Consider the following 14,502-nt stretch of genomic DNA (forward strand, 5'->3'; position numbering starts at 1 on the left):
ATTATTATTTTCCTTGTGCTTTTTACAAGTAACAACGTAAATAAATTCTTTCCTTTACTTGCAGTTTATATTTACATTCAGGCAACACTAATGGTAAACTTGGAATGGCGCATCCGCTGCACGCTACAGTACTTAATCGGGTAGTACTTAACGACACTCGATAGATGGAGCTTTATTGTAAAGGATATTTTTTATTTGATTATATTTAATTGTTCATATTCTAATAGTGTTATGAATGTTGTACTTTACGTTTGTAGCACAGAAAATAGACTATAATAAAATATCATCGGGTTGTGCTTACAATCTTAAGCGACGCGAACCGGTTTCAAACGGGTGCAATAATACAAAATAATATATCTTACATGTAAAACTTCCCATTGAATCGCTCTGTGTCAAAAAAAAACCCTAACAGAACAGAAAACAGAATCTATTACGTAATTTTAACGATCCGACAATGTAATCTTATTTTCTTTATCTACGCACACAGCGTAAGCGCATTTCGCACGCCGAGCATCAGCTTCCCTATTGATAAATCTAATCTATACAAAAACCCACGCGGGCTGCTTGCAGCCCGCGCACCGCGCACCATTTATTGAGTCTTGGTAAAGCTGGTCTACGAAAAAAGCCATGCGGGCTGCTTGCAGCCCGCACACCGAGCAACATGTATTAAGTCTTGATAAGACTGGTCCACGCAAAAAGTCACGCGGGCTGCTTGCAGCCCGCGCACCGCGAACCATTTAATGAGTCTTGGTAAAGCTGGTCTACGAAGAAAGCCATGCGGGCTGCTTGCAGCCCGCACACCGCGCACCATCTATTAAGCCTTGATAAGACTGGTCCACATAAAAAGCCCCGCGGGCTGCTTGCTGCCCGCGCACCGCGCACCATCTATTAAGTCTTGATAATACTGGTCCACGCAAAAATCCACGCGGGCTGCTTGCAGCCCGCGCACCGCGCACCAGCTAGTTAGATTTTTAATCATGCTAAAATATGGAACACCGAACAATACATACTTGTTGCGAACTTTTGTAGCTTGTAACACCTCGTATAACATATTTGTGCAAATAATGAATTATGAATTATAACAGATTATGTGAGTACAAAGCAATGTATACGAGACGCGTAATGTAATGAATGAATAAAATCTATACGAATAAAAGTGTAATAAAAGTGTAGGAATCACCGTTATTATTTATTTATAGCACCATTTCATAAATATCGTATATTTATGAAATGGTGCTAACTGGCCGATGAGGTAAATAGGTATAAAAATTCATGTTTCGTAGCGCTGAATCGGCTACGATATCGGGTTTGGAGCCAGCTACGGCGTATTTGGTCCGCGCGAGGACTATGACCGCGCAGTTTGCGTCCGCGCACACTCGCGCTATACTCGCTCTGACGCTTCACGAGCCTCCTTCGAGGCCACCTATAAGCTTGAGGGCTTCTGCTCCACGCCCTTCTACTATTGAACTTGCTTGGCAGGTAAGAATAATTATGAGCTAAAATGCTAACCAATTAAATTGCATATTTTTATAATTTCTCAATAATATATGTTAATAATTGAATATTAAAATAAATGAAACGTTTCAAATGCGAGATATTTTGTTTTTGTTAGTAAAACAACAAACAAGCACAAAAAAAGTTGTTTTTTAACACGACTTGCACTAATGAATATCTTATGATAGGCGCCACCAAAATCTTCCTGGAATGGGGAACTACTAGGGTACACGGTGTGGTGGTGGGCTTCAGCTGATGGATCCTTGGCTAGTGGGGTCAATGTGGGAATGGAGTTCTCTACTGTGAGGGGACAAGTGACTAAGTACGTTATTGAAGGCTTGGAACATTACACGAGGTGAGATTGTATGTATTATCCTTTAAATATTCAGTTTATTTTAAATTCGATAAAAAATGTCTTCATTAAAATCCTTTTTTAGCGTAGAAATAAATTATAACATGAGATTGTTTTACAGGTATTCAGTAAGCGTCAGGGCATTCAACAGTGCAGGTGCTGGTCCAGCTACCGCTCCTGTTAATACATTGACTAAAGAGAGTGGTAAGATATTTTTATATAATCGTTGCTCATAAATATGTTAACATTTTTCATCCGTATTTAGGTTAAAGATCTTATATTATTTTCTTAACGTTTGTCTTTATATGTTATTTCCTATTTAGTACCATCAGAAGGTCCCCGTGCGGTTCGGTGTAGAGCCGTGTCACCTCAAAGTATCAAAGTGGAATGGTCCCCGCCACCTGCGCATGCGCATCATGGCGCTTTGCTGGGATACAAGCTGTTGTATCGCCCTGAGCACAGTGAGTAAACGTTATTTTGAAATTTACAAATTATTGTCAATTTTTTGCCGTACGTTTTCTTTATTCTATTGTAATGTGATTAAAATTTCATATATGTGATGATTTAATGTTTCACGGAAAAAGAGCAGATCAGAACTCTATGGACCGTGTCAAAAAAACTGATTAGGTATAGCTTGAATTAAAAGTGTGTCTTTTACCTTTCTGTACTGTGCAACTTTTTTACGTATACACTGTACAAGGCCGCGCGCTTAAGCTAGCACATGAAATAGTATCTGCACACCGGTGCGTAGCTCAAGGACGGCAGTTGTCTGTCGGCAGCGGCAGACTGGCTGGAGTGGGAGGTGCGTGGCGGGGGCGGGGGCGGGGGTGCGGGTGCGGGCGCGGGGGGCGCGCTCGCGCCGGCCGAGGTGAAGCGCGTGGCGGGCGTGGAGACGCTGCTGCTGGCGCTGCGCCCGCACATGAACTACACCGTGCAGGCGCTCGCGTACACCGCCGCGGGGGACGGGGTGCCCGCGCTGCCTATACACTGCACTACGCAGCAAGATGGTAAGTATTCACTACTCACTCACGCTTTGGATAAGATTTTATTTTTCCAAATATGGGCGCAAGTAGTGCATTCAAGTCCTTCACTTTCGACCAATTAATCTACTCCCTGTCTAATTCGGAGCTATAATCCTTTCAATAATCCTTACGATCCAATACGTCCTACTTATTCAGCCCACTGGGCATTCCTATATGCTAAGAACGCATTTATTATGCCAATACACTGCACTCCGCAACAAGGCGGTAGTCACCAGTTTACTTATACATTCCACAACGCAAGAAGATATTTGTTATATCCTCTTTTATGTTTCTATTACACTCTTGTCTAACACATAAACATTTTTGTTCTAACGTACATTTTAACACTCAACTGTTTTACTGTGTATACATTGAACCAAGCAGCAAGGTGAAATATAATCAAATCCTTCTGATCCAACATCAAAACTCAGCAAGATGATCGTATGATACACCAAAAAGGAAATTGTCTTAATTTTTTTTTACAAAGATTACAAACATTACTTTTACGTTTATAACATACTCGTAGAGAAAGGTCCTGAATTAATAACGTTATTTTTTTGTTAATTACACTGAAAAGCCTTATATAGAAACAAGAACAATATTATTGCTAAATATTCCTTTGTTTTATTAACTGCTTTCCAATTCCCGTTCTATTTTAGAATGGATATGTATTGTTAAATGCATTACACCCTTTATTATAACAATATGAGAGCTATGAATAATATAATGTATTCATTAAATTTCATCCAATTTACTTCACGAGCGTGATTGAGTAACGGCATCATTCATCGTTCATCAAGAATTCAGCTTTAAAATGTAAATTAACTTGAATCCTATCGCTATCGGTTACCATACCATGTTTACAGAACGTAAATTAAGCATGTGACCGCTCACTCAATTTAGTGGCCATTTTGTGGGTTACCTTAATCTAGAATATGTGGGGAGTTCAATGCATCAACAATTCATATATATAGTAGTGTTCGTTGTATGTATTCTTCTTTCATATTTAATTTTTTATGAAAACTTTACACTCAAATAGGAAATCTGGTATTTAATAGCAGCCAACTAAGGCCATCACTTACTCAAAATAACTGTCTGAAAACATTGTATAATCTTTTAAAATAGGTTTATTACCAGGATCATACTGTCTTAGTATCTATTCCATGAATTTATTTAAGGAACTTATAATCTGTCAGCAAATTAAATTGTGAATCGAGAATATAGCAAGCAATAATAAAGTAATAAAAAAAATGTTATCTTTGTCGTAATATATGATAATATAATCAGCTAGGAACTCTCATGTGAGTTTCTTTTTAACCAAAGAAACAGTTCCAGGACCACCAGCGGCTGTGAAGGTGGCAGCGACTTCTATTACATCGCTCGCTGTTAGTTGGCTACCACCAAGCCGACCCAATGGGCCCATCCTTTATTATACAGTATTCTATCGAGAATTAGGAAGGTTAGTTTCGTCATATTACTGTAGTTTCATTAATTTTTTATAGATTTCCGATTCAGAAAAATATATCTATACTATTATTATAAAGCTGACAAGTTTGTTTATTTGAACGCACTAATCTCAGGAACTACTGGTTCGATTTGAAAAATTATTTCAGTGTTAGATAGCCCATTTATTGAGTACCACAAAAAAAAAATTAATTGGTTTCTAGGTATATATCCAATTTTAATTTTCAATTGACAAAATATTCTGGTATATATTTCGATGCTTTTTTAACTTATTAACGGTTATATTCATGAATTATTGTAATTTTATTGTTAAAAAACGGAATTCGATCAGTCGTATCATAAAGAATCTGTTTTATGTTCCCATTTGATCACATCGTCTGAATCAGTAAAATACAACGATAATTTAAATGACATGTTTGTACAATTGTATACAGATATTTTATTCTGGCTATAAATTTATACGAAAGTACTTCTACTAGTAATACTGTAGCGCGGTCCTTCACATGCTTTTAGCTTCAAGAGGATTCAATGGTCTATTTGAAAGGCTGGATTCTTTCAGTCTTGTATAAAATGCATATCGAACCCAAATGTTTATCGAATGTAAGTGGTTTAGAGAACCTACTTTGTTTAGGAAGGTCTTTGCGTATAAAATTCTTATGTTTGTAGATATATTTTAATACATCATATTCTTGTTTTATCGCTTGCTGTCCGTGTCCGACAATCCAATATTTAACCATAAATCTTCTTTGAATTTCATCACCTTCTTTACACACGTAGTGGTTTTAGAGATCGACCACCACAAACAACAACCGTGCAAGCTGAAGACGCTGAAGTGATTGTGGGTCTCGGGGGTTACACAGAACTGCGCTCTCTATCAGAAGGAGCCACATATGAAGCGTGGGTCGCGGCGCACTCCGCGGCGGGGGAGGGAGAACCCTCTGCGCCACAACCAGCGACTACAACGTCTAGAAGTAGGTTATGGTGTAGGGGGTATTTAATGTGTTCTTTTGTGCTAGCTATGACATTCATATGTACGGATCTTGATTGAATAGCTTGAGAACAGTTTGAGAAGATGCGACAATGTATTATTATGAAATGAGGAAATTAACTACACCCATTCTTACATCATGGTAACGCGCTAACTACGTTTGATATGTTGCAACTTTTAATTCATATTACATAGGTGCCCATATGGTATAAAATTTTTGTGTAACTTGATTTTTAAATGAGATTTATATAAATGACATACTCTAGTAAATATGTCTGAAGTTAGAAATGTACAACAATTAATCACTGATAACGAACGGACTCTGATAGCAAAGGCAGTGCTTTACCAGAATAACATTTGCTTTTGTCCGCGGTTTCGTTATATATTCGTCACAGCGGCGGTCCGCGTGCTGTCGTTCGGCGTGTGGGCACGCGTGCAGTGCGGGCGCGCGGTGCGGCTGGCGTGCGCGTGGCGCGGCGAGCCGGCGCCGCGCGCGCGCTGGCTGCGCGCCGACCGCCCGCTCACGCACGACCCGCGCGCGCACCTCACGCCGCTCGGACATCTTGTTATACATGGTACTTGTCGTGCGTGTGTCTTGTATACGATGAGAAATTATATATATCTGAACGATATATATAATTTCGAAAAAATCCAAATTGTTCCATAATTACTATAAAGATTCACCATCGAAATGCTTATTTAAAAATAGTAGTCTCTCTGCTACAGGAAAATTCACAGATATTCCAGGAAAATATTTGAAAAAATAAACCAAACAAAAAATAAACCTCGTCAATAAGTATTATCGTACAAAAATATCAAAATATTAAAAATGTATATTTATTAGATGTGGACGCATCCACGAGCGGCAACTACACATGCTCTGCTCGCAATACATATGGTTCAGAGGAAGTCACATATCGCGTGGAATGCGCCGTTCCACCAGCAGCCCCCACCTTGACTCTTGATCATGCTGATCATAGAGAGGCTAAAGTATCCTGGAGGACTTCACATCATGCCACTGCTCCGCCTCATGGTAAGTAGAATAGATATTGCTAACTTGTGAATTTTACCATTCCCGCAGTCAATAACATCACCTCTTTTTTTACATTAGTAATTATGCCTATAGCCTGTTGCGTTCTATTCTAAAACTCTAGCTTCATTATAAATTTTACTTAAAACAATTATGCATTTCGGTACAAAAAAAGGTTTCACCATCTGGTGGGTGCGTGTCCGAGAAGATGATAGTGATGCTGAGCAAACTTCCCGCATAGACACCGAAGAGCACAGAATCGAGACTGGCGGGGAGGCAACTAGCGTAGTGTTAAGGGCTCTTGCGTGTGGTGCCAAGTATTCAGTGCGGGCTGTTGCGCATTCTCGGGCGGGAACTTCACCGCCTTCTGTTCCGCTCTTGGTCAGGACGAAGCCACCAGGTATATGGAACATTAATACAAAAAATCTTAACTAACATAAAACATCCTGGTAGGAATAAATAATTTAATATTTTAGCGATTATACATATTAATAAACTCATTTTTTATTATTATTTAAAATAGTACTCAATACTAGGCTACACATTACATTTTGATTTCGAATTTAATACATGTGTTATATTTGTAAATTTATCGATCTAATGTGTAATTGGAACAAAACACCACCACAACAGGGTAACATCGTTATTAGATAACATTAAAATATACGAGAAGACGACCCACTATTTTAAAAGATTATTTTTAAACGTAAATTTATTCACACATTTTTTTAACACTCATTGATCTAGTATATTATGTTATGTATACGATTTCATCATACTTTTTACATTATCAAGTATTCGTCACATTCATACACGCACAGTGTTAGTATGGGAGGGCGGAGGGAAGATGGACGAGAGCATAGAGGAAACAGCGGAGGCGGCGGTGTGGAGCAACAGCAGCTCGCTGGCGCTGGACGCACGGCGCGCGGTGCGCTGCGGCGCGCGGCTCGTGCGCCTGCAGTGGCGCCGCGCCGGGCCCGCCGCGCCGCCGCCCGCCGCACCCGCCGCACCCGCCGCCTGGCGTGACGCCGACCTCACCGCGCTGCACCACCATCGCGAGGTGACTGTGTACTCAGCGGATCCAATCGACAACCGTACTTTCTTATGTCATCTTCGGCAATAAGCCTTATGGTAAGCGCTACCACCGCCCATGAACATTTGGAGAGGCGTAAGGTCCATTACAGACCTTACACCTCTACAAATGGATTGCTGACTTTAAATTGGAAAGGGAAAAAGAAAGGATTGACGAGAGAAATAAAAGAAAGAACTGGGAAGGGTAAGGAACTTGTTAACCCTTAATTTATTTATTATTTGTTTTTACAGCGGCAACATATTTTATGCATCATCTCTGAACGTTTCAGCTTTCTTACTATCACGGTTCTTGAGATGATGAATGATAACAGACAGACGAACATACAGACTGACAGTCAAGCCTTAGTAATAGGGTCCCGTTTTCACTTTTGGGTACGAAGCACAAAAAAGAGCTTCTCGCATTGATGTACAAGATACAACGTTTATTGTACGTCAAAAAATTACTGATAAGCGCTGTATCTTAAAATAACTATATTGTTCAGGTGGTAGTCGGAGATCTACCCGCTGGGACGTGGTTCGCTCTCCGCTTGTGGACGGCGACGGATTCCACGCGACACCAGGCCATTATATACGCAGCCACTAGTACACATTCCGGAGGTGAGGCTCAAACATACTCGATCCTTTATATTGTCTACAAATTATTGTTTTCGAAGAAAACATTTCGTATAAAATACTGTACGCCATTTTATATATTTTATTAGTTTTCCAAACCTGAATAACTGTATCACGATACGCGTCACAAAATGTCGTTTTCGTCGCTCAACTCAGGGCGAATGTATACTTCAATCTTACGAGAGCAGTTTCTGAGAAAAGAACCTTTGCGAGCAGATGGGCAAATAAATCGCGTTATTATTTTGAGGAATTCAGACAGGTAAGAAACTTTTATTAGATCGCAAGATGCTTGAAAATGTTTGAAGTTGTGAGTTTTCAGACTCTCATAAAATATGTCGGTAAAATTGCATTGTATCTTATAATAGAATTTTCTATATTCAAAACGTTTGTTCCTGAATTTTGTACGACTAAAGTACTTTAATAAAATTTATGTTATGTACCTAAAGGTGAAGCGAAAAACAGATTATAAATTGTTTTACGTGAAGATAATATAAACATACAACGTTTACATGACAGACAAATAAACAGAGAAAACTAATCTCTTAAATATTATAGTAGAATGGGCTAAGGGTGGCATTGATCATTATAGTATATAATGGGTACTGGGTCATCACCACTAGCTGCCGCTCGAAGCTTCACACGCAGACAAGACAAAAGCTTTCACTCCTTTTACAAACATTTAAGGGTTAATAAATATGAATTGAACTACAGAGCAACTAGGTACAAAGATTTTTGCTAGCCTTTTTCTGTAGAATTTTCGAATCTGGGGTAAATATTATAGTGTATTTAGAAGAATCAAAAGCGCTTCTAAAAGAAGTCTAATTAAGTTGAAATAGGAGCCATCCGACAGTGGATAAATAACCAAATGTGTTATTTAACCGAGAGAGCCGTAAGCCCATACTTCTTCCAAGTTGTCAATTCATTCCTTATCTACTCGTCCTTAAAAATGGGCATCGCATACACAGATGTAGTACCTCTAGTAGTAGTTTATGGACGGTGGTGATCGCTTACCATCAGGCGAACCACCAGTTCAGTTGCCCTCGTATGGCATTAAAAAACTCATATACTTGTGTATACTCAAACCCACTACATGAACGCAATCTTCGTATTTGTACCACAGATAACATAATGTGTATTGATTTTACGAATGTTTGCACGCATGTGAGTGACCCGGGTAATAGACAGACATACTTTATAATATTAGTAAGAAGGTTTGCAAGTGAGTGTCCCAGGCAGACTTGCATTTATGAGTAGTATGAAATACACGGTCCGTCGCAGATCGCCTCCGGCGGCCGGCGTCATTCGGCGCGGAGGGCGCGGCGGCGGGCGGCGCGGCGGGCGCGCCCGACAGCTCGGAGCGCGTGCTGGGCGCGGTGTCGCTCGCCTTCGCCGCGCTCGCCGCGCTCGCCGTCACCGCGCTGCTGCTGGTGCTTATGGCGAAGCGGAGGTAACTCTTCTATTCTAATCATGAAAAGCTATAATCTGTTCGTTTGAGTACGCTAATCTCGGGAACTATTGTCCGATTTAAAAATTCTTTCACCATTGTTTAAATGTTAAAGACTATGTTATATACATGTACCATGGCCACAAAGTAAAAGCGAACCGCTATTAACTATTAAACTAACTTTAGATTATTTAAAAAAGGATTTTGTCTGTCCGAACTGCTACTAATGCTTATAACGAAACGGCGATATACAAAAACGATAATAACAATAGGATTATAATAATGATGATTCTGATTGACTTATATGTAAAATGTGACCAGCATGGTCAGATCATTAGAGGAATATTTAAAGAAAATTAAAAAAAATTATTTTATAGACCGTAGCCTAACATAATTTTTATTATTCCTTGTAATTATTCAGACACTTATATTAAGAGATCTTTAAATAACGGTAATTATATTCTATCTAAACAGCAGCAATGTCAATCTAAAAATAATTTTTGGAGTGATGTCACTTACATTAGAGAGCTTATGGCTCTGACTGTCATCGCTAAAATATTTAATACAAAACGTCGACTCGCTAAGACTTTTAAAAATAACTGTACAAATAATAAAAATACATTTCAAGCGCGCTGGAAATACTATTTTATTGAATCACAGCAAAAAAGAGATCTCAGCTCAAAATGTTACAATTAAAAATAGGAAGAAACGTTTCATTTATTTAATTGTCTCTTTAAACATCAAATTAATAAAGTTTAGAAGTAAAAGGTCTTTAATATTACTTAACTCTTTAACATAATGAATAAGACCTTTAGGTTTTGAACATAATTTATATGCGATGGACAACTAATGATATAGCGATATCTTATATTGTGTTTCATTAGAAACAGGACGCTTGCTAAGTACCTTGAAAACAACAATGTAGAATGACAAATGGCTGAAAGTTTCACCGTTTACCTAGTTGGGTGAAGGTGCCGTAATTTCTTTAGTTTATGTTCGTTTTCTTACGAGCTTGTAAGTAACAATCCACCGTTTATTTTTCCGGCACTTCACTTAGTTCCGACGTTGTAAGCTTGTTTTGTACAATTTTATTGGTCAGTTGTTTTTGACAATTAGACTGGTCTCGTGTGTTTATGTGTTTGTGTATGTTTTAGTATTTTAGGAGTGTGAGAGAAATTGCAATTTATCCCTTAAATATTACAAGATGTGATTTAGTAATAATAGGAGTTACAATCGAGACCTATCGTCAGCGATTAGCGTGCAACCGCTATAGTTTAATATTCGGTAAATACGAAATATATCTCGCCCTTTTTTTCTTTAGTGGCTCTAGGCTACTCTTAACCCCTATCTATACAATCTCACACATATACTATTTTAACTAACTACATTTTAATATTTAGTGGCACAGGAAATGAAATAAATGTATTATTTTGACTTATAAAATAAGCCTACTTTTACAATAAAAAATACGTCAAGACAAAGATGAAGTATTAGGGTACCAATGTCGGCTGTCACAATGAAATATGTTCTAACACTGGACAGTAAATCATAGCGCGGATGTTGGCCGGTAAGAAACTTAGAGATACGAGTATATGGAACATTCGTATGCTTCGTCAGTTATATCATTCGAGCTTGTCCTACTTTTTAGATACCAGCTTTTCTATGCTACGGATCTCATTTATTTTTCTAGTGCGTCATTCTTTCAAGTTTTAATGAATCCTTGCTTTTAAGATGCAGGCAGGCATGTTTGTTTTTGTAAAAGAAACAGTGTAAATTAATAAATTACATGTAAATTGCTGATGCATATATAACATATCGCACGAATATACCAGTTGTTAGACCAGTTACCAAACAATAACTTTAATTATTTTTATATTAAGACATTTCTAGTGAATGAAGAATATTAAATTATTCATAAGGAATGCTATTTAGTAGATCATTGCTTTACTGAATTGGTCTTAATATGATAAAATCTTTACTCAGTAAGATAGTATACTTTAGATGCCATGGTACTGGTACAACTGTATTTATTACACCAATTGTATTCATATATTATGATGTAAGTTTAAAAGGAACAAAGCAAACCATTAACTTACTGTAACGACGTCAAGATTTTTCAGTAGTCCGGTTAATTAATTATTTACTATAGGCAGTGAGGTAGAAGTCAGTCCAGTCATTTCAGAGTGTTTCTATAACGGAAAGGTGGACTTTTATTGAAATCGATAAAATTTTGCAGCTGAATTGATTTAGAGACTGAAAAATTGTAATTTAATATAATCAATCTTACAATAGAGATGAGGTCCTTTCTCTGTACTGTAGTTAGTTATCAATCATCGATCTGGATATTTAAAAAACCAACATCGTTCTCTTTTCTCAAGTTTTTCATATTTACGTTAAGCAATAAGCAAGTTCCCTTTACCCAAGCAAGGGTATGTCTTTTCATCCTTTATTCTCTTAAACCGGCTAACGGATTTAGTTATCTGTAACGTTACGAATTTTTATGAGCGGCTGTTTTTATTTAGCATCAATAAAAGTATTTTATTAGGTCTGGCTTCAGTTGCGCCAGGAAAAATATTTTTGAATACTACACTTTATTGGCTAGACGTACAAATAAATGTTATCATGACTATTTATATCAATAGGTCGATTACTATTGGTAGAGTAGTGACTGAAAGGGGGCACTGAAAAACAACGTTGTCAATGTAATTGAATATTGCAGCATAAGCTGAGCTGTCTCTTTTGTGTGAGGGTCGCTATGACACACTACTCATATCTACTGTTTTTTCTATTGTTTTCGTTTTTATCCTTAATTTGATTTGATTTTTGTGCTTATTTCGTTGTTGCGTAATTATTCATTTATTTGTTAATTTTTATTTGTATAATTTCTTTCGTTGGTTTGTTTTGCTATCTATCACTTATAAATACATTTTTCTATCTTTCCTGATTTATCTATTGTTAATAAACTATACTCGAATATGAAATTATATAAAATAATTATTATTATATTATGTTAGTATAATTTCATATTCGAGTATATTTTTATTATATTAATCGCTTTGTTAAGCGTTAGATTAAATATTTTTTTTAACAATTTATTTAACCGCATTTCCTCAATGAATACCAAATTACATAGTAAAACCATAAAACTATATAAATCTACATATGTTTAATATCTATTACACGTATGAAATATAATGTAGCACGCTCTGGTCCTGCGGGGCGCCAGAGGACGAAGAGACGCGACGATGCAGCCACTCGGTCGCCAGCACGGACAAGTCTGTGTGTCCCGAGCAGCAGAACATACGCAACTGCCAGCATGACTACAAGCACGACAAACTGTCGCCGGCTTCAGGTTGGTGGATACTAGATATAAGCACACAATACACATAAAGTGAATGATAGAATTAGAGGCGTGCGTAATATAATATAATGCAATAATCTTGTTATTGTTATTATTAGCATCATACAGTCGATATCAATTACCGTACGTATTTAACGTTGTAAACCTTGACTTATATTGATTTACTTTGGGAATAATTGGTCTTTAAACACTATTTAAAATTCATCTTAATTATTAGCCTTAATTTTATTATTTTTTGTAATAGCTAATTTCCATAATACTGGAATATATGTATGTACTTATTAACAAACATTATAACACAATTTTCAGTGAATCACGTACATTGTTTAGTTTCAATGTCACGTTGCTATTAACGCCGGTTGTTTTATGGTAGTAACCATAACAAAGCGTATGTTGACAATGATAGTGTGATAATTATATACAATGTTTTGATTAAAATAACTGTTGTTTGGTTGTATATTGTTATATGTACATTGTTCTTCAGATATGTACATTTGTGTGCGTTTATACACAAAGAGAATTAGAATATAATTTTGTATAAATATAAGTATATAATTTTACCGTGTGGTGCCGGTTTAGAATAGCACCACCCCATCACTACCCGTGGGTGTCGTAAAAGGCGACTAAGGGTTCCTTCATGCAAACGGGCAGCAGCGTTATGCATGTTCTCCCTCACCAACAACTGCGCTCGCCAACCCGCCTGCCAAGCGTGGCGAGTATGGCTTATTTCTCCCCAAATAGATTTCATACAAATTAGATACGGCTACCATTCCCGACGACCCCTGGCCCTGGTAACATACAATGCACGCACATTGAGGACGGACGAAAAGATCGTTGAGCTGGAAGAAGAATTGAGTAAATTACGTTGGGATGTCATAGGGATATCAGAAGTCCGAAGAAAGGGGGAGGACACGATGACCTTGGCATCTGGTAATTTATTCTACTACCGGGAGGGCGACCAGCAGTCCCAAGGTGGAATAGGGTTTATCGTTCGCAGACCCCTCATAAACAACATCGTCGCCATCGAAAGTGTGTCGAACAGGGTAGCGTACCTGATCCTCAAAATATCTGATAGATATTACTTGAAGGTCATTCAGGTCTACGCTCCGACTTCGGCACATCCAGATGAAAATGTGGAGGTAATGTATGAGGACATCAGCAGAGCCATACACACCTCGAAAACACATTTCAATGTTGTTATGGGGGATTTCAACGCAAAATTAGGTAAGAGAGGCGATGATGAGTTGAGAGTGGGGCAATTTGGATTTGGCAGCGCAACCCGAGGGGCCAGAGGCTCGCTGAGTTTCTGGAGAAGGAAGGACTCTACATGATGAATTCCTTTTTCCAGAAATCTCCACACAGAAAGTGGACCTGGGTAAGCCCCGACGGTAAAACGAGGAATGAGATTGACTTCATCATGTCAACAAAGAGATTTATATTCAATGATGTTTCTGTGATCAATAGGGTGAAAACCGGTAGTGATCACCGAATGGTGAGAGGCACATTGAATATAGATGTGAAGCTCGAAAGATCTCGTTTGATTAAGTCGACTCTACAACCGTTCTGCACCCAGATCCAGAACCCCGAAAGCTTTCAACTCGAGCTCCAAAATCGCTTCGCTTGCCTAGGCGACGACGTATCTG

The 14,502-nt window shown here is 38.1% G+C and overlaps 1 protein-coding gene across 1 annotated transcript in view; it reads left to right on the forward strand.

Moving 5' to 3' along the window:
- LOC119828471 (Down syndrome cell adhesion molecule-like protein Dscam2) overlaps nt 1-14,502 on the forward strand; it is a 67,140-nt gene that overhangs the window by 41,008 nt on the left and 11,630 nt on the right. Inside the window, exons 20-33 of the mRNA XM_038350630.1 lie at nt 1,284-1,479; nt 1,683-1,849; nt 1,968-2,050; nt 2,170-2,307; nt 2,626-2,853; nt 4,198-4,327; nt 5,119-5,303; nt 5,716-5,895; nt 6,165-6,353; nt 6,526-6,750; nt 7,172-7,410; nt 7,925-8,039; nt 9,333-9,501; nt 12,699-12,850. Of these exons, the coding sequence (XP_038206558.1) occupies nt 1,284-1,479; nt 1,683-1,849; nt 1,968-2,050; nt 2,170-2,307; nt 2,626-2,853; nt 4,198-4,327; nt 5,119-5,303; nt 5,716-5,895; nt 6,165-6,353; nt 6,526-6,750; nt 7,172-7,410; nt 7,925-8,039; nt 9,333-9,501; nt 12,699-12,850 (2,396 nt within the window). The remainder of the gene's footprint in view (nt 1-1,283; nt 1,480-1,682; nt 1,850-1,967; nt 2,051-2,169; nt 2,308-2,625; nt 2,854-4,197; nt 4,328-5,118; nt 5,304-5,715; nt 5,896-6,164; nt 6,354-6,525; nt 6,751-7,171; nt 7,411-7,924; nt 8,040-9,332; nt 9,502-12,698; nt 12,851-14,502) is intronic.

The sequence above is a fragment of the Zerene cesonia genome, chromosome 8, assembly GCF_012273895.1.
Source record: "Zerene cesonia ecotype Mississippi chromosome 8, Zerene_cesonia_1.1, whole genome shotgun sequence".
In the NCBI taxonomy this organism is placed as follows: domain Eukaryota; kingdom Metazoa; phylum Arthropoda; class Insecta; order Lepidoptera; family Pieridae; genus Zerene; species Zerene cesonia.